Here is a 25279-nt window from a genome sequence, read left to right as displayed (position 1 = left end):
TTCTCCTTCTTATGTATGGGTTTTAAACCCCTCTCTTCCTTTCTTCATTAATGTTCAACTTATGACTTTAAGTCATTTCCATATTTGAGAGTTTTGTGTGTGCATATTCGGTGTTTGTGTTCTTGACTCTTGTAGTCATTCTTAAAGAGTGACATTTGCTCTATTGGTGCTTCCGCCTCTTTTCATTACAGTGGCTAGCACATCCTGAGTCCCTGAATGCGTATGGGTGTCCTCAGAAAACCCTTTCAGGGTCATTTCATACTGCAGAAGTTTTGCACGAAGATCTTCAAATTTTGGAAGCTCTGGGAGACACTACAAGGACGTCACCAGAACATGATAGTCTGACCCCAATCCACTCAAGGTTTGTTGCACCTTGTCTTTATCACTGACGAGACATCCTACAATAGCCAGCGGATCTGTGATGCCTTTCATTTTATTCAAGTACTCCATAATAGATATCGAATCTTTCTTCAACATTTGAAATTCTCGCTTGAGAAAAACGATTCTCGCTTCAGAGATCTACGAATATGTCTGAACTAGCTTGTCCCATAGTTCCTTGGCCGAACAATCATCGGGAATGACTATAAGAACTTCTTGTGAGAGTGTTGAGGTGATGTATGCCACTAATGCTTGATCTTTTTTCACCCAAGCAACATAATCTGGATTTTTGAGAAGAACATTAGATTGCGCCCCTTTATCGTCCTGCTTTTCATGCGAAGTGAACTCTGGAGGGGGTGAGACTGATCCATCCAGATGACCAGAGAGATCTTGACTCCTTATAAAATGAACAATCTGCCTTTTCCAGGTCAAGAAATTTGAATTATTCAGCTTTTCATAGACTAATTGGCTAAGAAAGTTAGAGGAGAGGCCTGACTGTGGGAAAATTGAGTCCATTGGAAGATATTGTGGGAAGAAAGAAAAATTTCAAGAAAAATTTCTGAACCAAAATTTTAACTCACAAGGAACTCAGTTACTTGAATATTCTGTCCTTTTTTTTTGGACAGATATGTTGTATTCGGGTATGATCAGAAAGAAAAACTGATCAACTAACTGAATATCAACATTAACGCAGTTCCAGATTAAGTAGAAAGATGAAACGAGAATATAAATATTTCAAGATAAAGAATATTGCAGTCTGAGATAGCAGAAATATGAATTTCAGAGAGTATAATATTCAGATCGACGGTAAAGAAAACTGACTATCAACAGGAAAAAGGTTCCAGATTAAGAAAAGAAAAAAAAAACATGCAAGACAGGGAGTATTTCGAGATAACAATTATGCAAACTGAAAACTCCCAAACATTAATTTCAGCAAGCACATGATTCTGGTCGACTATCAGAAACTGATTGATGTCTCTTCACGTCAAGAGACTCACAAAAAAAAGGACGTCAAGAGACCCAAAACGAGGACCCTTTGGTTTTTGAATAGGTTAACTGATTCTGAATCTCTAGAGATTTAGATTTGAAGAAGAAAGTAAGTCGGTTCTGAAGAAGAGATAAGAAAAGGAAGACGTTGACGTTCTTACCAGATTTGCAAACAGAGAATAAAAGAGGGAGAAGACGCAGAAATCTGGTTCTTACCAGATCTGCAAATAGAGAATAAAAGAGGGAGAAGACGCAGAAATATGGTTCTTACCAGATCTGCAAACAGAGAATAAAAGAGGGAGAAGACGTTGAAATCAGGTTCTTACCAGATCTGCAAACAGAGAAGAAAAGAGGGAAAAGACGCTGAAATCGGGGTTGAGGAAAAATCAGATCATCTTCTCTCTGTGATCATTCCTTCTGGAAAAACAATCTCAGGCCCAGTCTAACACTGCTCTGATACCATGTTAGAATGTTATGATCTCCAGGTTCACCTGTGCAAGAAAAGTGAAAACACGATAATGAAAAGAGGCTGCAGAAAAACAACACGTTAAAGTCTTCTCATTGTATTAGGGTATGAGTATTTAACTAATACATACTTTTAGGGTACAAAAATACCCTTTAATAACAAATAGAATTACAACACTATGTTTGGATCTGGATCCGATCCAGTACAAAGGTCTGGTCTAGTCACTTCTTTTCACTAAGCCCTGCCTAGCCAACACCTATGTCACATTAGGTACGAGTGCGGATGTGGTGATGCGACACTTTAAAAAAACTTGGGTGCGGGGGTGCAGGAAGGATATATATAATTTTTAACAGTTTTAAGTTAACACTATGTGTATTTGTGTACATTTATGTATTTATATATATAATATAGATAAAAATAGACTTGATTAGAGTTAACTGAATCTACTTTTGGATAAAAATGGACCTCTGTGTGGTTGACTTCACCTAACACAAAGGAAACTGTGTCCAAGTGTCGCACCCGCCTGGGTGTGGGTGCGACATGGGTGTGGTGCCCCGTTAGAAGAATCCGTGTGACATAGGCCAACACTTAGGTTGTCCCCACCTAGGCTTTAGGGACATGGTGGTTATTTTTTTCTTTCTTTTTCTTTTTCTTCTTCCTCTCACTCCAAATGCTTTCTTTTTTTCTTCTTCTTTTCATTTTCTTTTTCGCCTTATTATTTTCTTCTTCCTCCTTTCACCACTCGATCTTCTCTTTCTCTTTTTCTTCTTCTTTTTCTTCCTTTCCCTTTTTTCCTTATTTTTCTTTTTTCCTTCTTTTTTTTTCCTTCTTCCTCCTCTCACCCCTCCATTCTTCTTTTTCTTTTTTCCTCTTTTTTTTCTTTTTTCCTTCTTTTCTATTTTTATTCTTTACATGTATGCATGTGTTTTTCACAAGTATATATATATATATATATATATATATATTAATGTTTGATACACTTGTGGGTAAGGAAACCCTTAGTAAAAAAATTTAATGTTTGCTACCCTTGTGGGTAAGGAACCCCTAGTGAAAATTCTAATATTTTATTTTTCTCTATTTTTTTCACATCTTACCCTTCAGTTGTGATCTCTCTCTCTCTCTCTCTCTCTCTCTCTCTATATATATATATATATATATATATATATATATATATATAGGGTAATGTTTGCTACACTTGTGGGTAAGGAAACCCTTAGTAAAAAAATTTAATGTTTACTACCCTTGTGGGTAAGGAACCCCTACTGAAAAATCTAATATTTTATTTTTCTCTATTTTTTTTACATCTTACCCTTTGGTTGTGATCTATATATTCAGTAGAAACTGACCTTTGGATCATGTTTTTCTAATCCATATGCCAGATTTTATGAGGGTTGAAAAATCAATGGCCTGTGATGCACCAAATTTTCAAACCTCAAATTAACATATTTTTACGCTAAAAAACTATGATCCAAGGGTCGATTCCTACTATTTTGACCATGTTGAACACATCCATGAGATCAAATTTGGTCAAAAAGACTTTCCCCTATGAGTGGTAACTAGGGGGTTCCTTACCAACGAGGGTAGCAAATGCTCTCTCTCTCTCTATATATATATATAATGTTTTATGTTCAATGTTATGCAATCTTATGGATTTTGCAATATGTTACATTGAATTACACACTTTATTCATAGTTATGTTGAATTACACACTTTATTCATAGGGTACAAAATTTTGGGTAGGGGGTAGGCTCTGTTAGGTTAAGACTAGGTAATTAGGTCAACTCGGGTAGACAGGGTCTGGCTTTCTGACAAGCTCGGGGAGAAAAATCAAAACTCACAAACGGTGCCACAGAAAAATCCCAAATTTTGAGGGATGATTCTAGATACCTTGAACTAAGTTCGGTTAAAATTTTATAGCTATACGACAATGGAACTAGGAGATATAATTTTAGGAAGTGACAGGTTTTTTTAGGGTTATACAGGGAGATTGGGTTTTGGATCTGACATACCCAAATTGAAAAATAGAGTTCTCCATATAAAGAGCTCTATAAATCATGAAATTTAGAGGATTAAAACTGGACACCTTAAAGAATTGAGTCCAAATTTTATACTCCGATTTTTCACAGTTTGGGCTGGGTGTATTTTAGAAGTTTGACGAATTTTTGGGTTCCTCAAAATTCAGGTTTGGTTGAATTGGTTTGGGTAGGCTCTAACTTAGGTTTGGGTCAAGGGAAGGGCTTGGTTGACTTATTGGGTTTAGGCTGACTTAGGTGGGGTCTTCTACAGCAGTTGGATTGTCAGGGAGAGGTCGGATGCACCACGACTTGGCTTGAGAAAGGGGAGACCGTCGGGGACTTAGTTTTGACCACGCCGGTTTGGGTGTGCCTTGGCTGCGACCTTGGTCCATCTGGTGAACTAAGTCAATGTACCGAACTCATTGATCATTCTGTTTGAAGCTCAACCCCAATAAAACTGCCAACAATAATTTCTTGTTCGGTCCACTTTGAGATCCACTATGTCTCTTACTCTGACTTTGATTGCTTCTTTGTTCTTTATTCTGTGCTTGTGGGTTGTACCTTGGATCATCCTTGAACCAACAATTTCCTTTTGCATGCCCAGGCTTCTTGCATATGTAACATGTAGGTATTTCGTAGGCATGCTCGGAGTGGGCATGCTTGGAGTGGAAAGTAAACCTCATCTACCTTGGTAACCTCCACATGCACGGCCACGTCCTGCTTGGTAACCTCCTCGTCCACGATCTGTATTCCTTGAAGAAGTGTCAGTAACCAATGCATCATGAGAGCCTGTATTCGCTTGTTCTATCTCTCTAGGTATCCTTTTCATTGACATTTTATAGTGCAACATTTTGGACTTCAGTTCATCAAAAGTGGGGAGCTGGGGAAGATATTGCAATGTTGTAGAAAGCACATGAAACTCAGGACCCAATCTGGGTAAAGCTTGCTAAACTTTGTCCTTGTCTTCAACTACATATCCAACAAGTGCCAGCTGATCTGGCTTTTGATTTTATTGAAGTAATCCAAGATTGAAATGGATGAATAATTTTTCAAGAGCTGAAACTCTCCCTTCAAATACATCACCTTTGTCTCTGAAATCTGAGAGCATGTTTGGACCAGCTCGGTCCACAAATCTAAAGTTGTGCAATCATTAGAGATTCTAATCAATACCTCTTGAGAGAGGGTAGAGGTACTCACTTCATCCAACTCACAAATTCTGGATTTTGAATTGTCTTGATAGACAAAACATCTCCTTTGTTATCATTTTCTTCCTGCAAAAGAAATTCTTGGCGGGATGGGAATGAAACCATCCATATGACCACCGTGATCTTGACTTCTAATAAAGAAAATTGGAGTTGGTGAGTTTTTAAAAAACAAGCTGATTTAGGAAGTTGGAAGAGATGGTGGACTGCAAGGAATTCAAATCCATTGGAAAATAACTGATAGAGAGAAAATCACACGAATACAAGTCACAGACACAATATGTTACTGCAGAAACTGAATCCGGAGAGCCTGGGCACGGGCAGATAATGTAACACTCAAATGAAAATCACACAATAATATCAAACACGACAAAAATAAAGCCAACTGAAATTGATATGCATTTTTTTTTGCATATCACTGACAATTCTCAAACCAGAGGCAGCAAATCAGACGATGCTGTCAAATCAAATCTGAACAGTAGTCAACCAATATTTTGCAGCCCGTGAAGCCCAAATATCAAGATCGTGTGAAAGGAATAAAAGAGAGGACAATATTTCTGAAAGTAATATTCCAAATAAGCAAGAAAATAGACTGAAGCAATATGGAAGAAACCCAAAACAGAATAACAAGAAGAATGTTTAAGAAAAAAGGTATAAGGTCATGATTTCAAGAGAATAACTATGGCAAAGTAGATTGGAAATGACAACAACAACAACAACAACAACAACCAACCACCAACCCACCAACCCACCAACAAACAACAACAACAATTGGGGTCGGCAATATGAACCAAAAAAGAAAATCATTTTGGGTCTTCCACATGAATCCTTCTCCTCCAATCATTTCTATCCAATGTCATGTCCTCGGTAAGGTTCAATGCATTCATATCCTTTCCTATCATCTCCATCCAAGTCTTCTTAGGCCTACCCTGACCTCTTTTAACTAATATATTTTTCCATGTCTCCATCCTTCTAATTGGAGCATCATTAGGCCTTCGTTGAATATGTCCAAATCATCGTAAATGATTCTCTCTCATCTTATTTTCAATGGATGCAATGCCGACCTTCTTACGTATCTCCTCGTTTCAAATCTTATCTTTTATTGTATTTTCACACATCCATCTAAGCATACACATCTCAACTATACTCATTTTTTGAATATGATGTCTCTTGGCAGCCCAACATTTCGTACCATATAGTAAAGCGACCCTAATCGTCGTCCTATAAAACTTTTCCTTCAACCGCAATGGCATTTTACGATCGCACAATACTCCAGTTGCACTTTTCCATTTCATCCACCCAACCTTTATCCTATGATTTACATCTCCATTAATTTCTCCATACTTTTGAATGATAGATCCCAAATATTTGAAACAGTCATCCACCGGTATTTCTTGATCACCAAGCTTCACTACACTCCCATCACTACTTTGTTGCTTACTAAAACGACATTCCATATATTTTGTCTTACTCTTACTCAACTTAAAACCTCTTGCTTCCAATGTCTGTCTCCATAATTTTAACTTAGCATTAACCCCAGCTCTAGACTCATCAATCAAAACAATATCATTAGCAAACAACATATACCACAACACATTTTCTTGAATTGATCTCGTAAGCTCATCCATCACTATAGTAAATAGGAAAGGGCTTAATGCAGATCCTTGATGTAACCCAACCATTATAGAAAAATTGGTTGTCACCCCTCTACAAGTGCGAACATTGGTTACTACTCATTCGTACATATCTTTAATTATACTAATGTACTTGAGAGAAACACCTTTCTTCATCATTGTCTACCAGAGAACACCCCTAGGTACTCTATCGTATGCCTTCTCCAAATCAATAAAAACCATATGCAAATCTTTGTTCCTCTCTATATCTCTCAATAAGTTGTCTAAGAAGATGTATAACTTCCATAGTTGATCTTCTAGGCATAAAACCAAATTGACTCTTCGATATCATGACAACCTTCCTCAACCTATACTCAATCACCTTCTCCCAAAGTTTCATAGTATGACTCATGAGTTTTATACCACGATAGTTTGTGCAATCTTGTATATCACCCTTATTCTTATATAGGGGCACCAAAGTACTCTTCCTTCACTCATTAGGCATCTTATTTGTCCGCCAAATCTTGTTAAAAGGATTTGTCAACCATTCTAAACCTTTCTCACCCAAGCATTTCCAAGCCTCGATAGGTATACCATCTGGGCCAACTGCCCTTCTTGATTTCATTTTCTTCAAAGCCTCTGCAATTTCTTTCTTTTGAATCTTGCGCATGAAGTCACGATTCATCTCATGAAAAGGAATGGAGAAGTCTCCAAGATCCTGAGCATGACTTCCATTAAATAGCTTATCAAAATAATCTTTCCATCTCTCCTTAATCTCCTCATCTTTGACTAAAACCCTTTGTGTTTCATCTTTGATACATCTAACCATACCCAGATCCCTCGATTTTCTATCTCTCATCTTTGCAAACTTATAAATATCCTTCTCGCCCTCTTTGGTATCCAACTTGTCATAAACCTCCTTATATACCTTATCCCTTGCGTTTCGAACTACTTTTTTAGCTTCCTTCTTTGCTATCATATACTTCTCCAAATTCTCATTATCACGACTCTTACTTAGATTTCTATAACACTCTCTTTTAACCTTAATAGCTAATTTGACATCATTGTTCCACCATGATGTATCCTTTCCTAGCGGTGCACCGCCTTTAGACTCACCCAATAGCCACCTTTCTCATGCCACCCGCTATCTTATTCCACATTGATTCTGAATCCTCCTCGAGACACCAATCAACTTCCTTAACTACATGCTCTACAAACATTCCTTGTTTAGCTCCTTTCAGTGCCCACCAAAAACACAAATCGGAATCAAGAGCGGAAGAGAAATAAAAGGAAACATGGACAAGATAGATGATAAGAAAAGAGGAATAAAGAAGCAAGAAGATTACCTTAAAAAGAGACAAAAATATCAATCTTGATGGTGTAAAGATGTCACGATCACCAAACCCTGGATCTCATGCTTTGATACCATGAGAAAACTGTAGATTTATCAGAAAATAATTGCAGAAATAGAGAATGATACAACAGTCAATATGGGGGCTATAACTTGCACGATTCCCAATGAGGGAGGTTGTGCCGTACATCTCTTCGTCATATATTGAAAACAGAATATTTTACATGACAATAATACATTCAGGGTATATAATGTAAACAAATAAATACACAAATATGGGTTGGTGGGATGGGTATGGACCCAAACCCAAATCACGTCAGTGTTAAAATACTTTATTCTTACACACATATATACATATGTATACATATTAATGTAATATGTAATACCCTCTAGGGGTATTTTTGTCTTTTCACTCATATGTAATAGGTGCTTCCCATTAGGGGCAGCTTTTCCTATTTTTTCCTTTTATTTTCTTTTTGTCATTTTGTTTTTTGTATAAGGGCATTAAGGTCAAATGGCCTTAGAGCCATTGGGAGCTCCCCAACGGCTCTAAAAGCTCTCTTGTAGGCTATTTAAGGGGCCTTTGGCCCCTCTCTATGTATGCTTCTCTTTAGCATTCTAATACAAAATATTTTTTATTTATTTTATGCTCTCTTGCTCTTTGTGAGTGGTTTGTGTTAGCCATTGTGGCTTATTGTATTTTGCCCATTAGTGTCTTTTGTGTTTGTGAACACTTTGTTATATTGTAGCCCTTTAGTGACATTGTTTTTGTTCACACTTTGATTTTATTACAGTCACATCCCAATAGTTCCAAGGGAAAAGGATATGGAATTGAGGAAAGCAACTTGTTCTAGAGTTTGGGATTACTTTCTAGAACCATCTACAAAAGCTCAAAGTTGTGCAAATTTGTCATCAATCAATCCAACAAATATATAGAATTGTCAACAAAGAAAAGTCCAGCTTATCTTCAACCATAATAATTAATGGCAAATTTTAACCCATTATGAAAGTACTTTTTATGTGAAGACAAATTGCTATAATTTCATAGCTTTTCACTTCAGGCCTTACTTTTGGTTATAATTTTAGGCCTAAAATTCTAAAAGCTCACATGGTTGGCAGAAATACCTATTATACCTTTTGGATAAGATATCTCGTATGGAATAAAGGTTATAAAACAGATAATCTAGTGCACAGTTATCCCTTGTTAATCCAGATTAATCCCTAAACTCTTGATAATTTACAGCCACAGCCTCCTCTAGAGTCTACTTTTCTGATGATTCTAGAGGATTTTCATTAGCTTGAATCTTATCTAAATTGTAGCTTGAATCTTATCTAAATTGACATCAATCAAACTTGAAAGTATTGGCACAGTTTTTCTTACCTTTACAAATGTTTTAGACTGCATGCCTTTGGCGGGGGACAAGTTTTGTTTCCCTTGTTCATGAATGTGTTTACACGATTACTACACCGAAGAGAGTCTAATAAATGAGTGCTGCAGCTACCAGTTACAATTTTGTATCTTTCGCAAAACTATTTGTGCATAACGCCTCTTTCAAGCTCTTGAGTTCGATTGATTATTTCACAATTGCCATTTCTGCAGTTGCAATTTGTGATCTGCTCGCCATCTGCCCTTAACTTGCACATGATATTGTGCAGAAAATCTGAATTTTACATTTTTATACTATATTTGAACATAAAATTTTAATTTACTTTATTAAATCCTATAAATGTATGGCCCTACTATTTCTTCTCTTCATGTGCTAGAGTAGTTTTGAATATTTTGTCCTCTCCGGTATGGAATTGAAATCTGCGAAGCTGCTTGTTATCTCTTCTTTGAATTACACAGGATGTCATTGAAAAGAAGAGTGTATCTTTTCATATTATGTTTCAGGATAATTTTCATCTTATCTAACTAATCCTGCAAGGGTATTGACTTACATGTGTCTTTCGTTGTATCCCTTTAAGTCTGCTGGGAATGAAGCATTTCAAGCAGGAAGGCATGCAGAAGCAATTGAACATTACACTTCTGCCTTAGCCTACAATATTGAATCACGACCTTTTGCAGCTATATGTTTTTGCAACCGAGCAGCTGCATATCAGGCATTGAACCAGATCACGGATGCCATTGCTGATTGCAGTTTAGCAATATCTCTTGATACAAACTATCCAAAGGTATGTCATTGAGGTGGCATATCATCGTGCTATCGTGTTTCTATAAATGATTTGTGAAACTCCAATTTGGTGCAGAATTGGCATATTGACCTTGCTATTGGATTACAAAGTACAAATAGTTTATTCTTGTTGAATTTGGAGCCATTTTTGGCAAAAAATAGATATTTTGGTGTGTTGCCTCGTTTGGCACTTTCGTGTACTCATCTGATGAATAAATTGATGTCACTATGTGTTAAGTATTTATAGTCTTGATGATCGAGTAACGAGAGCATTATGACTTAAAAAAATATATTTATGTAATGCCTTTCATCTCTCTTCAATGAATAAGGAAAGCTACTCTATCCAAGTCTCAGAAAGTTAACAATATGACATTTTCTATTGCCTTTCCCTATTTAAAGAAGACACAATCCTTGAATTCAGAATGTAATTGGATATCTCTATGCACTCTTTCTACATGATGCATGTAAGATCCAATATTCAACTACCATTCCATCGAACTGCATGTTCATTTTTTGACATGTTCCCGAGCCTGCTTTAAGTCTGGGTCAACTGTTGGGGAACATATAAATTCAAAGGGACTAGAGATTCCTAAGTGTGATCACTGATCAAGCTAATCAATTGACTATGAGCAAACTCTTCAACCCCGTGTCTTTGTTTGATCATTGCAAAATACCTCTCTTAATGTCTTCTATAATGTAGAACCAAGACACCCACTTGCCATATTGGTTTTATTGAACTTTATAAAATATTTTCACATTGTTCTACTAATCAAAATCAGGCATATTTGAATCATTAAGATAAAACTTGAGAAGGACGGGTTCTCAGAGCAGAACTGCATAAAGAGATCTAGGTTAGGATTTTGTTTTTTCTCTTCTCTCCTAATCTAAAATGTTTTATTAAAAGGGCTATTGCTGACTCCAACTTGAGAGATGACTTTGTAATGAAATGGTGATATTCAAATATCACCACCAAAGTCCACAAAATACACAAGTGGACAATCAACAAGAGAAACACTTGCAATGGAGTTCACACACAAAACCCTCAAAGGGGTATTCTCATAAAGGAGATAAAAATATTATTTTGTTGATCAAAGAAATGCAACAAAATGCACTGTTACAAGTGAGGGGTTTCAACCCTTTATATACACATCAAGGAACACCTAAGAGATGTTGGATCTGGTCCAACGACCGTTGGACCTGCTCCAACGTCTCTATTTGACTAGTCAACATTATGTTAACTAGTTCAAATAGAACTAAAAAGGAACTAAATCCTAATACTTATATATATATATATATATATATATTGAAATGAAACAATGAGTCTTCACACCTCACTCAAGAGGCACAAATCACACCCACAAATCGTCTAAAACACACAAACCACTAAGGGCTTAAGAAGAATGCAATCACAAAGTGCACATGCACAAGTCCACTATGGGACAATCCAAAAAGCACTAAGGCTTACACAAACACAAAAGTGTATACAATATCAAACGAGAGACAACACTTAAAAATAATGAAATTATTCATCAAGGAGCTTCAAAGAAGCTTACTAATACAAGGAGACTTTAGCCCTTATTTATAAACAAGAGGTGAAGAGGAAGCCTCCAAAATAGACGTTGGGAGGTTATGACCGTTGGAAGTACTCCCAAGGACTATGTGGAGGCATATTACAATAATGCCCTTACACAAAGAAATAAAAAATAAAAAATAAAAAAATAAAGGAAAACCTATTTTCTAACTTGTACAAAATGACCAAAATGCCCCTGGTGGGCAATCTAAATTATATTATTCATTATAGTTATATATATCTTAAATATATCTATAACTATATATGAAGTTATACATATAACTTAACACCCCACTTCAAACTTAAGGTGATATGACCGTAAGTTTGCAAATACAAAAGAACCCTTTAAGTCTTTGTCATGTTTCTTCATTAGTTCCTTCCATTGAAGGATGTATATAGTCTTCAATATTTCTGTTAATCATTTTCTCAAAAACAGCTCTTCAATACTTGGGAACCTGTAAATAGATTAGCAAGCTAAATATCCCAACTATACAAAAGGACATATATATCATAAACACGAAGAATATTTTAAAATATTATGTATTCAAAATATATTGATATTATGGAAAGAGGCATAAATCATTAATCACTTTAAACATTTATGAAAATATGCACAATACCCCAATACTTCGAAATGAGAAAGTAAAACCTACTAGGAAAACTTAAGTCATGCATAAGATATGAAAAACTCAAGAAACATCCAATAAATAAAAAAATAATTTTAGGATAATCAACACATATTTATCAAGAAAAATCATATTAATGCATGCAAGACATGAAATAGGATTTGAGTAATATTGATACCATGAATAAATGACTCACAAAAAGGTGTTTAAATCAGAGTTACCGGAAGCACCCCTATAGTAGGGGAAGCGCGCTTCCCCGATACGCGCTTCGGAAGCGCGAAACGTCGCGCTTCCGAAATGCGTGGGGAAGCATCCCCTTTAAAAGGGAAGCACGCTTCTTCCTTCGCTTCCCCCACGCTTCCCTCTTTTTTCTATTTTATTTTTTATTTTTATTTTTTCTTCTTTTTCGCTTCCCCCTCGCTTCCTAGGCCGCTTCCGAGACGGTTCGTGACTCGCTTCTAAGTAGTCCCACGCTTCTCGCTTCCTAAATTTTTTAAAGTGCCTCGCTTCCCGCTCCTGCTTCCTCGATTGACAACCATGGTTTAAATCATAAAATCCCATAAAAAAGAGTGTTTGACTCATAAATAGATTTCCTTTTGAGAACAAATCATTTTTACACAACAGAAGATATAAAAAATAATTCAAATCATTCAATAAAAGTTAAGATAAGACAAATATAACAAACATGGATCAATCAAACGTTATGTTTTAGAAGCAGTATTAATCATGCATATATGAATGAATCATGCAATAGTTTAGAGCCAACTCGATTTGGCTGGAGCCTGTGTGATGGCTCATTCGATTGTGGGGTTCGTCAGTTCAGCCCCATTGTAATCGTGATTTCTGCTTTTCTTTTTGTTTTCCATTTTCTGCAACACTGTGTTGCGGTCTGGATTTCCGCTTATCCCAACTCGATGACTTCCATAAAAGAATCGTTTGTTCCAGTCCAAGCCACCACCGGCCGTCAGTCCTCCGCCACCTCTGCATGACACCCCAACACCGAAAGGGTATCCCCGTGTTCCCCGTCTCTTCTTTTTTATTTTCGTCTGGTATGCTTTGTTTACTTTTTTTTTTACGAAATAATATTTTTTGCAAACAGAAATATACATGCAAAACACACAAGGCAGCCCTATCATGAAACAAATTTAAAGTGTCCTTAATCATGCAATTAAAGCATATTTGATGTAAAATGCATGAAAATATTTCAATAATCATTTTCCATGTAAAGATAAATGAGTAGTAAAAATTCAGAATTTTTGTGGAAAGATTTAAAAAATCTCATATAACAAATGAATTGTGTTTGGAAATCTCAACAATAGTTTGACCATCACAAGCAATCACCTCACTAGACTTGCAATCTTCATGTCAACGACTAAAACAAGAGCATAGACATAAAGCCACTAAAGGGCCAAAGACACACACGAAAGTGTATATAAACATCTTTTGTCTATGTATAATGGCACTCAAAACAAATAGATCAGCCACTAGAACAAGAGCATAATCATAATGTCAGCAATTAGCTAAAATCACACACGAAGGTGTGAACAAACATCTCTTGTCTACTTATAATGACAATAAAAAAATAAGTGTATCAACGACTAGATCAAGAGTATATTCATAATGCCAACAATGGGCTAAAAAATCACACGAAGGTGTGAACAAACATCTCTTGTCTATATATAATGACACTTAAATAAGAGTCATAACAAGGAGAAGACACTTGATGTACGAAAGCTTGTAATGGAAATACTCTAATGTCATAAAAAAAGAATATTAATTTTAACAATCCTTCAAAACACCATGGTTTCAAACAATAGATTGTCAATCACATATAAATAGAGTTATAAGCATCCATAATAATAACAATGGTCAATCAACAAATGAGTGATACTTAAAGAGATAATTAACCAGTTAGAATCAAACCACAAGTTGACAATCTAAACTGACATAAAACGAGGTGCACACAACTCACCCCAACAAACATCTCTGAACAAATAACAAGACCAAGAGAAAGATGCATCATAGAAAATTTTTTGATGGACAATTCAAATGCCACAAAAGGCAATACATACTCACATAATTTAGTTTCCAAATAGGTGAGTTCATATCAAATATTCAATTTGAAAAAGCAAGTTTCAAATCAAGTCCAATAAAGTTAGGTAAAAACCTTGTAAAGATTTGTGCAATCATATCTACACAAGATATTAATTTTTAATTTTTCATAAACCTTGTAAGTAAAGACAATCAAGGTTACATCAATAACAATGAAGAATGAGTATGACCAATATAAACAAGCTATATAGAGAGAGAGCTCAATCTAGATTATAAGTTTGTTATGAGACAACAATGGTATACAATATAAAAGGGTCCAAAATTTACAAAGGTTCTCAACAAACCATATACAAGACCAAGAGCATACTTGGAACACCCCCATTTTAACCTTAATTATTGTTCAAATTTTAAAATTTTGAGGCCAAATTTTTTTTATAAGTATAAGTGAATCAAATCTTATAATGCAAAGTATGCCCTGATTGGCTTGAATAAACAAATGAACATGTAATATATTAATAAATGAAATTCAAAATCTAGAAACACATTTCTAATTTAGAGATAAAAAAATGAGTTTTTTATTTATTTATAATCCTTAAAAATTATGGGTTTTACATCCTACCTCCCTTAAAAGAAATTTCGTCCTCGAAATTTATACAATCATTCAAATAGGTGAGAGTATTCATCAGGTCATTGACCCTTCTTACCCAAACCATCTGGCGAAAAAAAGATCACATAATAAATATGAGTCTTAGGCATATTTCTAAGTTAACATCAACAACATTTCAAACATCACACATCATACAAGTCTTTCACATTTAATATTGACATATTTCATATATGTGCATCAACAAGATTTAGAAACGGATACCTTACCTGCGACAGTCGTCTCATTCGCATCTCGTGGTCACTGTTACCAAACTGCTCTGATACCAATTTTGTAACGCCCCAAAAATTTTAACTTTAATTATTGTTCAAATTTTGAAATTTCGAGGCCAATTTTTTTTTGATAAGTATAAGTAAATCAAATCTTATGTAATGCCCCAAAAATTTTAACCTTAATTATAGTTCAAATATTGAAATTTTGAGACCAATTTTTTTTTATAAGTATAAGTAAATCAGATCTTATAATGCAAAAACGATTTTTAAAAACGGTTAAGACTTTGGGCACAGTTACATTAAAGATAACAATCAAATCAAAATGTACGGGATATATACATTTTAAACCACGTACAATATAAGATTGAAATATAAAGAGTTTTAATTTCATTTCAAATCAGAGTATGAAAAAATACTTCAGTTTCTACATGATCAAGTACTTAAAACGAAAAAATCATGAATACTAAAATTGCAAGGTAAGAGTGGACCCTCGAGGATGCAGCTCGACCAACCCTTTGCTCCAACTACTCATCATACTTTACCTGCATTACCTGTCCCTCATAAAATGGGGTCAGACTCGCTAAAATCTGGTAAAGCAACCCAAACTCAAACTCAAAGAAAACATATCAAGCATTTAAAGATAAAGATATACTATTCATCCATCGTCAAGTGATAGACAATAAAACAACGTCTTATGAGTCATTCATTTCAAGCATTCAAACATAAAGCATTTAAAAGCATTTCATCACTTAATATTCTATTCAACCTTAACTCATGTAATAAAGCAATATCTATATGCATTCAAGTCATACAAGTCATCGCATATATATATATATATATATATATATATATATATATATATATATATATATATATATGCATCTAAGACATTCAGATCATTGCATTATTTTCATATGCATTCATAATTCTTATAAACAATAAGTCAAATCACATCTGACCATTCAAGCGTGAAACACATGCACATACCTTATAAGTAATTTAGTTAGATATTCATGATACATAGGGGTGATATATTTACTCAGACAATCATAATGCAATCATTTGCAATGAAACTATGTAGGCGTGATGTATCATTCACCTAATAAGTCAAAACTAGTCATTTGTAGGCGTGATGTGTCATTCACCTATACGCTAATATAAGCGTCACAATCATAACCTCATATCAAGATCTAAAATCAATAAGGATCTGATTATCATATCTGAGTTCAATATACAATCATGCTATAATAGAAAAACCAAATCTATAGATTCATAACTGACTATCTCAATCAACTCAGAAGATCATCACAATTCATCATAGCATTTCATTTATTCATAATAAAGATTTACAAAATCCACACCGGATCACTTGGTCTGGGAAATGTACAACCTCACAAGGAGTTACCGTCCTAGACGGATGGTCTGCCAGGTCTTGGATAATGCACTTCCTCACAGGAATATACCGTCTTCGCGGGCTACTCGCTTTTGGACAATGCACTTCCTCACAGAGACTTACCGCTCCAGCCGGATTACCTGATCTGGTCATGCACACCCTCATAGAGAATCCTTTAGGAACAGTTCCTCAACGGGTACCTTATCCAGTGAAAACTATTGTGATACATGCGTCAATACAACTGACCACTCTCATGGTCGATAGCCATCAATATGGGCATAAGCATGTATACAATCAAAGCATTACATCATACATCACTTTATATGACATTAAAATTATAAAATCACACATTTAACCGATAAGGCTTCATGAACCAAAGTTTACTATTGAACTTGAACATTTATCGCATGCATTCATAATTTCATTTCATGTGGCATTTAAATCATATCATACAGAAGCATATTATCCTATGCATCATATCATCGTCACAAAGAACATTGCACTTCGTAAATTGAACCTCGAAGCATGCATAAAAAAACACGAGTTTTATGTATGCATACGTGAACATGCAGATTTCATAATACGAAGCAATTAAACCTCAACATGCATAACTCCTACGTAGTTCAAGATTTGTACACATGATAAAGGTCATGCATTTTTCACTACATGAATCGATATATCACCTTAGATATAATTGTGTAAGGGTTGGTCAAAATCTCATTGACCATCCTACCGTACATCATACGCATATATTTCTCAAGCAAACAAGACCTATGTCACATGAGTACGGATGCGGGTGCGAGGATGCAGCACTTCCAAAAAACCTGGGTGCGGGGGTGCGGCAGGGGCAAAAATGTAATATATATATATATAATATAATTTTAAAGTTTTAACAGTTTAACAGTTAACATTGTCATAATATCATTCATCATGCATGCAGTATATCAACCTAAATATCAAATTATCAATCAAATAAGTAAAGCAATTACATAAATCAACCTAAATATCAATCAAATAAGTAAAGCATAAAAGAACTAAATTACATACCAAAGTATATCCTGACTAAGTAATGGATGTTAATAATTTTCTTCTTCATCATCAAATGCATCATTAGAAGGAATACTGGGCTCAGCTAAATCCATGTTTGTTATGTTGAAATCATTGTCTCCCTCAAAGTCATACTCTTCTGGGTTTACATCCCAAAATTTGGATGTTCCTTGTCTGCGTTACAAACCCAATTTGAAAATGTTAAATATAATACAAGTATATTTAAATGAAAAACTAAGAAATAATCAAATAACTAAGAGAGCAAATTAGTACATGTATTCATCATTGGTTCGCGAAAGTAATCGAATATTTGAATGAACATATACTAAATCCTCTGCACGTTTGTTGGTGAATTTGTTTCTCTTCGTGTTGTGGATTTGAGAATATGTGTTCTAATTTCTTTAATCTCCAGCAACCTCTCCACATTTGCCCTCTCTTCTGCAAGAAGTGTGGTTCGTATTTTTTCTGAACTTAGAGTCACATAACCACTCAAATTACAATTTGCCAAGGATGTTACTAAATGCTTCCAATAAGGATTTCTAGCCGCATTAAATGAGAGTGAACCAGAATAAAAATACCTCCCAACTTTTCTATCCAATTCTTCACTTCTATATGTATTGAATGATGCTTGTATCGTTCCTCTACCTCCTACGTTGACTTTTCTTTTCTTTTCTTTTCAGCATCTTCTTGGTGGCTTGCAAATGTTACACTAACTGCACAAGAATCGGCCATTGCCTTTCTCTTCTCATATTTTTTTTGTATTTTCTTGTATTGTCTTCGCATTGCCTCATCAACTTTTCTGTAAGCTGAAATGCCATGTCCTGGTATCTTCAACAAATGAGCCTTCACTCTTCTGTAAGACCCAACAAAATCTTAGCCCCAATACAAAAAACAAATGATCTGTTTTTCAATTAGAACCAATACAAAAAATGATCTGCCTGAAAACATTTTCAGAGGAACACCACCATGATACATCTATACGACAAAAAATAAAAATAAAAAAATGGAGGTTTTGTTAGTGCACATTGTTAAATCCTGTAATCCAAAATAAAATGGAGGTTTTGTTAGTACACCTCCCCTGCCGAAATCAGAGGGAGCAGGGGGGGCTCGGCCCCTCCCCTACCGAACCACCTTTAGAGCGAGAGGGCGTAGGGGGGGCTCATCTCTTCCCCTGCCGACCCAACAAGAGAAAGAGGGCGTAGGGGGGGCTCGGCCCCTCCCCTGCCGACACAAGCAGAGAGCGAGAGGGACGTACCTGCGACGAGGGAGAGGAGGAGCTTAGGAGGTGGCATCGGGGCGTCGGGAGGAGAGGGCTCGAGCTGAGTTGCGCGGGAGAGGAGTGGAGTGATTTGGGCAAAAAACTTTTTTGCCCTAATCACTCCTTTTCATTGGTTTTTTTTTAATGTCCGAAATGTGGACAAAAATGACCCTGGGTGCGTTGACTGCACCCAGGGTTATGTTGACCGCACCCGGTGCCGCACGCGCACCCGCGTTGCGTTGCGTCGCGTCGACGCGGGTGCGACACCTGCTTTGCCGAGTCCCTGTTACTTTGGAGCAGCCTATGTATATATCCAGACTATGTCACAGGGATTCGGCTAGCAGGGTGCCGCACCCGCGTCGACGCGACTCGACGCGGGTGCGGGTGCGGCACCGGGTGCGGTCAACCCGATCCTGGGTGCGTTGACCGCACCCAGGATCATTTAGGTCCATTTTATTTTTTGGATTTTTTTTTTAAAATTTGCCCAAATGGGCTGCGATTTTTTTTAAAAAAAAAATATGGTGACAGCTGTGAAATTTGAAAAAAACCCGCCGACCCCCTTTATATATATATATTTTACATTTTTGCCCCTGCCGCAACCCCGCACCCGGGTTTTTTGGAAGTGCCGAATCCCCGCACCCGCACCCGCGTCCGCACCCATGTGACGTAGTATCCAGATTACCTCCACATTCTGCTAGGACATTCTTGTATGCCTTTTGTGTGTTTACCTTATTTACTTTTAGGAAAATTATAAAGCCATCAACTCTCCAATGTAAACCTTATAATAAAGTCTTTTATCCATTTTCTTTTTTGACTCCCCAGAGTTGGTAGCTTATAATCCCATTGTCACCAAATTCTTATGTCAGCTTGGCTAGGGTTTGAAGACAGAGAATTGACTTAAGGTAGGAATCAAATCAGGGACACCTTTGATCTCATAATGCTGGTTTGCCCCTCTGATGAAAGGATTTCTGGGTCTTGGAGACAGGAAAATTAAGTTTTTTCTTGCTTCTGCTGAACTTGCATTTGATGCAGTCAGTTCTAAAAGGTTAAGGCTTCATCATTGAGCAAATAACCAGTTTATTACCTTGCCAGAACGTCCCTAGATCTGCTGAGAATCATATATATCCTCACCTATGCTTGACAAATCTGTAGTCAAGGCCTCATCTGTTGTTGGTTTCTCTATAAATCATCTATAGGAGTCTTTACCCTCGCTTCCCTGCATGAGGCTCATGGGCCCTCAAAAAATCTGTTTCTGAAATATTTACTGATTCTGGCACTTCAGCTCGACCATCCTTGCCATCTCTTTTTCCAATCTAATCCCCAAAATCCTTGAAGAATGGATAGAAATAAGGCCATAAACTTGTTTGTATGCATGTATGATCGTGAACCTTGCAAAGTTTAGATCAAAACAATCTCTGAAAACTACTCATATGTCTGCAATGGTCAATTGGCAAGAAAGTGGATCCTGGATTTTCCAATAGTTTTGTGGTAACAGTAGTTCCTCCAGGATGAGATATTTCTCGTCACTTAGGACAAGGATGTAGAGCAGGTTTATATTGTTCTACTTCTGTCACAAACTGAGGAAGGAAATGGCAAAGATCGGGTGGGGGTTATGTGCAATTGTGCATGTTATAAGCAATTCCTTGAGTTGTTAAATTGAATGTAACTGGTTAACTTTTTATTCTCTGATGAATCGATGATCCTTTCTGTGACCTGAACTGATCTGTGGATGCGATAGTTGTGCTTGGATGATCCTCTATGTGGCCTGGATTGGTTTCTACATGGGCTATATACAACATGGTAGGAGGCAGCACGGAGGTTGACATGTTACCAGCCTCTCTAGAGACTCGATTTTCAATATTTGTTTCATAATGGAGTAATATTGTCTGTTTGCCAAAAGAATCCTGATTGGATTTTAGTGTAAATATATATCGGCATGACTCAGAGAAAATCCTTATTTGGTTACAAAGCAGTAATGAATCTCGCTCACACACTCTCTCATATGCTTTATTTTGTAGTCTTATTTTTCCTCTTGAGTGATGCTAATGTGAGAATTACGATAAATGATAGAAACACTCTCAGAGGTGAAAGAATGTCTGGGAGATAATTTGACTTGGTCACCTGAATGAATCCAGTGACTTCAAAGAAATACAAATCACTTCCCTATGAAAGATGCAGACAGTCTTTGCATCAATAACTGTCATGGATCACCACCAATTACTTGTAATTTCCTAACTATATGTGGTATGTTTTAGGCACTTTCTCGGAGAGCAACATTGTATGAGATGATCAGAGATTATGGCCAAGCATCTAATGATCTTCAGAGACTTATCTCACTTCTTGAAAGGCAGATCGAGGACAAGCAAAACCAAACTAGATCATTAGGAAGATCAGGAAGTACAGTGAATGATCTAAGACAAGCTCGACAAAGGTTTACTGCTGTTCAAGAAGCCAAAAAAGAGATTCCTTTGGACATATATTTAATCTTGTGAGTATATCTACTTTTCCTATGCTTGTGCTGGTAAGATCAATACATCATGATAAATTTATATTTGTGATATTTTGAAAATATCATGATAGTTTATCTTCCAAATAGGTTATAATTTTATAGTGATATTGCAGTATTTTCAAAATCATTAATGCCTGTGGTCTAACCTATTTTTTCAGTTGCAATTTTTGCCTGGTTTTGTTAGGACTGGTTCTTTAACTCCTAGATGGATCTCTAAGCTGCAATTGTGATGGAAAAACAAGATTCAACCAGAAAATTCTACCGAGAAATTAAAGCATGTGATATCAGAGTCCATCATACCCCATCTTTGCGGTTATCATGGTCCATTAAATGCAAATATGTCATGTGTAAAGTTATTTCAATGTGGAAATCTACTTTTTCCATTATGAGATGGTGGTGATGAGTGGGCTACTGAATTTTGTCATTGGAAAATATATTTAAACTTGCTTGCTTTGAAGCATGTATATTATTAGATATACTATGATAATTTGTCTGATCTAGTGGGATACTAATTGGATTGATAGAAATAGACAGAGATTACTCTAGTACAAAGTTACAAACCCTTTATGTTACCAACTACAATCTCTCTCTCGTGTATATATATATATATATGTCTTTCTGCCTTTTATTATGTTTCAAGGTCTTTATGAAAATACCAAAATGTCATGACAAATTGAATGACCTACAAAATTGAAGTTATCAGTTATCGTGATATTTTCTTGAGAAATTGATGTTTTGAAAAAAAAATATTTCTTTAAGTTCACAATTTTATTTTTTATTTTAAATCAATGCTGAGATTTTGCTGTGAAAACCCTGTCAATATTATTGTGGAACCCATAATTTGGTGTCTCTGCGCATGTGCTTGTATGCGAATGTCCTAATCTCATGAAACTCTTCTATGTCTAAACTTTCATCTTAGTTTCTTCAAGGACAAGAGTGCCTAAGAAACAGGGATGCCCGTGTCTGTGTGTGGTTGCACCATCCCATCATCTGATTAGGATGACCTAATGCTTGGTGTATTTCTCAGGGGAATTGATCCATCATGCACTGCTTCAGAAATAAAGAAAGCATATCGGAAGGCAGCACTAAAATACCATCCCGACAAGGTTGTCTTTTACATTTTCTATTTGAATTTTTTAAATAGCTCAGACCCATTCAAAGTGTCACTGTTAACATGCCTCTGTTGTTATAGGCTGGTCAATTCTTGGTGAGAAGTGAGAATGGTGATGATGGTCTCTGGAAAGAAATTTCTGATGAGGTATACAGGGATGCCGACAGACTTTTTAAGATGATAGGGGAGGCATATGCAATCGCTTCAAACCCCTCCAAGGTCTGCCAACATGCTTACATGGATGAATATGTTTTGTTTTTTGTTTTCTTGCCACAACACTGTGTTCCCCGCTAATCATTATCTTCAGTTCCGGAAGCATTTTAACTTGTAATTAGTTTAGGATCACATGGATACTCCATTTTGGCTCCAGTTCCATATCCCCTCATATACTAGCTATATTGAAAACCTCATAAAAAATGGCGGCCAGCTGTTACCATGTGATAGTCTAGGACTTGTTGCCTGGAAAGGGCAAAATTCAGGCATCATTTTAGTTTTGGTGTTTGGCAAGTTTGGCTTCTTACTTGTCCAAATGATACTTGATATGATCTGAGATAAATTTTTCTCTTGCCCTACAGCGTATACTGTTTGATTCTGAAGAAGAGATGCGGAAGACACAGAAGGGTAGCAGAAGCAACCCATCTCAGCCACCATCTGATTCTCACAATTACCACCCAATTGAGAAAGGGAGCATGAGGACATCAAGGAGAGAGATGAGAACGCATGCCAACACACACTATCAGCGGCAGGATTCAGTTTGGTCAAGCAGGTTCCCCTGAATAACTCAACTGTGTGTTTGTCGTAAGGTTTGTCAATTGCCAAGGCCAGTGTGGTTTGATTTAATTGCCAAGGCCGGTGTGATTTGATTCAATTGCCAATGCCTGTAATGGTTTGATTAAGTGTGCCCTCGCCTCCATGTATCTCACGCAGTGGATATGTGAGGCAAATATGCAAGGGAAAAGACAATTTTACTATATTTCTCATCAGGAACAGCTCACATACCTCTTTAATGGGCTAACAACCCTAGTATGAAGAGCTGCATAGATGTTCATATATGATTGCTAAAAGGGCATCTTCAAAGCGATGAGCAGGGACTTTTCATGTGTAAGCGAGAAATGGAGATGAAGTTTCTGGACGTTTTCCACCATGTCCTACTATACAGTGGCAAAAGCATACAGATTTTTTCCCTCGTTTCTTTGCCGAAGGCCAAGAGTGAAGAGGTGTGGCAGCCGGATAACTTCTGGTTAAGATGTGATATGTAAATTTGTAAACTTATTGGTTTTTAATGAAAGTTGGGTGATGATTTTTTGGTGATGCCTATGCATATTTGCTTCAGGTAGCAATAAATCATGCTAAATATGATCCAATGGTTAGTTGTTGCCTTTAAGTGCATTCAAAGGGTCTAAATGATGTCATATATGCTTTGCATAGAGTTTGGATCATATTCATGCCAAATATGATCCAATGGTTAGTTTTTGCTTTTAGGCATCAGATCATACTAAATACTACCCAATGGTTAGTTTTTTCTTTTAGACATCAGATCATGCTAAATATAATCCAATGGTTGGTATTGCTTTTAAATATCAGATCATGCTAAATATGATCCAATGGTTAGTTTTGAGTGATGACTTTTCTCTAAAGCAAAAGAACTAACAGTGAGTACATATTTTTGAAAATGCATCATTTTTAAAGGTAGTTTGATCTTTCAATTACTTGATCCCTAGTTCAGGTGGTGGGGCGCCGGAGAGATTGAGGCTCTATTTTATGGCCCACTTCTAAGGGGTTAAAACCCCTCGGCCACCCTCCTCGCTATATGTTGTTTTTGAATTAACTGCTAAAACCTGAAAAAAAAATAGTTTAATATTTGCAGGCTTCCAAGCCATGTCCATGGGTACTCCACTGTAATTCATTGCTTCGTATACATTCTTGATAGAAAATATTTATGAAATAACCAGTAAACCATACTTAGCAGCGATATCCACTTGGTGCAATCTCCAAATTGAGAGAGAGAGAGAGAGCATGCTGCTTTGGCCTTAAAGGAACGCATGCCCAGGTATCGAACTCGTGACATTCTTCAGCTTAAACACCTTAACTTCTATTGATCTAAGAAGGTTTAAAGTTAGATTAACCCATATAGGGGCCTGAACCATTGTTGAGGCAATTCTTCTCTCAAAGAAGCGGTCAAGAACTCTGTTGGCGAGAAACCACTGGATCCAAGACATGCTAGGCACTAGTGACGTGAAGACAATTACTCTACTCACACTTGCGCCATGTTTGGCTGTGATTAGGATTTACATGCTTCTTTGTTATAGACGAGGTGTGCTCAACGTGGGCTGATCCGAGCCAAGTTCGGATCTGGTTTCATGGTGCTCAATGCAGCCTACAGGCTAGGGGCGGTCTGGTTTGTCTCAGCTGATTTTTTTATTTATAACCCAAAGAAACTGCACCCTCCGTGAACACCTGGTTGCTCTGGCTCAGCTTGCCATACCTATGGTCATCGTGCCAGCGGCATAAAACTCCGAGGCTAGGACCCCTTCTCCCAAGGCCTATGCTGGATATCTGCTTGTGCAGATGGGCAATGACCATGGAACACCAACCCAGCTTGGTTGAGGTTTTGGACCTTCCATCCGGCATCAGAAAGCCAGGCTGGGTAGGGC

The 25279-nt window shown here is 36.6% G+C and overlaps 1 protein-coding gene across 1 annotated transcript in view; it reads left to right on the top strand.

Moving 5' to 3' along the window:
- LOC149836533 (uncharacterized) overlaps positions 1-23933 on the top strand; it is a 42031-nt gene extending 18098 nt beyond the window's left edge. Inside the window, exons 7-11 of the mRNA XM_090005412.1 lie at positions 9978-10184; positions 21261-21493; positions 22542-22620; positions 22707-22844; positions 23201-23933. Of these exons, the coding sequence (XP_089861538.1) occupies positions 9978-10184; positions 21261-21493; positions 22542-22620; positions 22707-22844; positions 23201-23401 (858 nt within the window). The 3' untranslated portion in view covers positions 23402-23933. The remainder of the gene's footprint in view (positions 1-9977; positions 10185-21260; positions 21494-22541; positions 22621-22706; positions 22845-23200) is intronic.
- Positions 23934-25279: the final 1346 nt, after the last annotated feature.

Source organism: Nuphar pumila, chromosome 5, assembly GCF_984573655.1.
Source record: "Nuphar pumila chromosome 5, dmNupPumi1.hap1.1, whole genome shotgun sequence".
NCBI lineage: Eukaryota > Viridiplantae > Streptophyta > Magnoliopsida > Nymphaeales > Nymphaeaceae > Nuphar > Nuphar pumila.
This window is presented reverse-complemented; position numbering and strand designations above follow the sequence as displayed.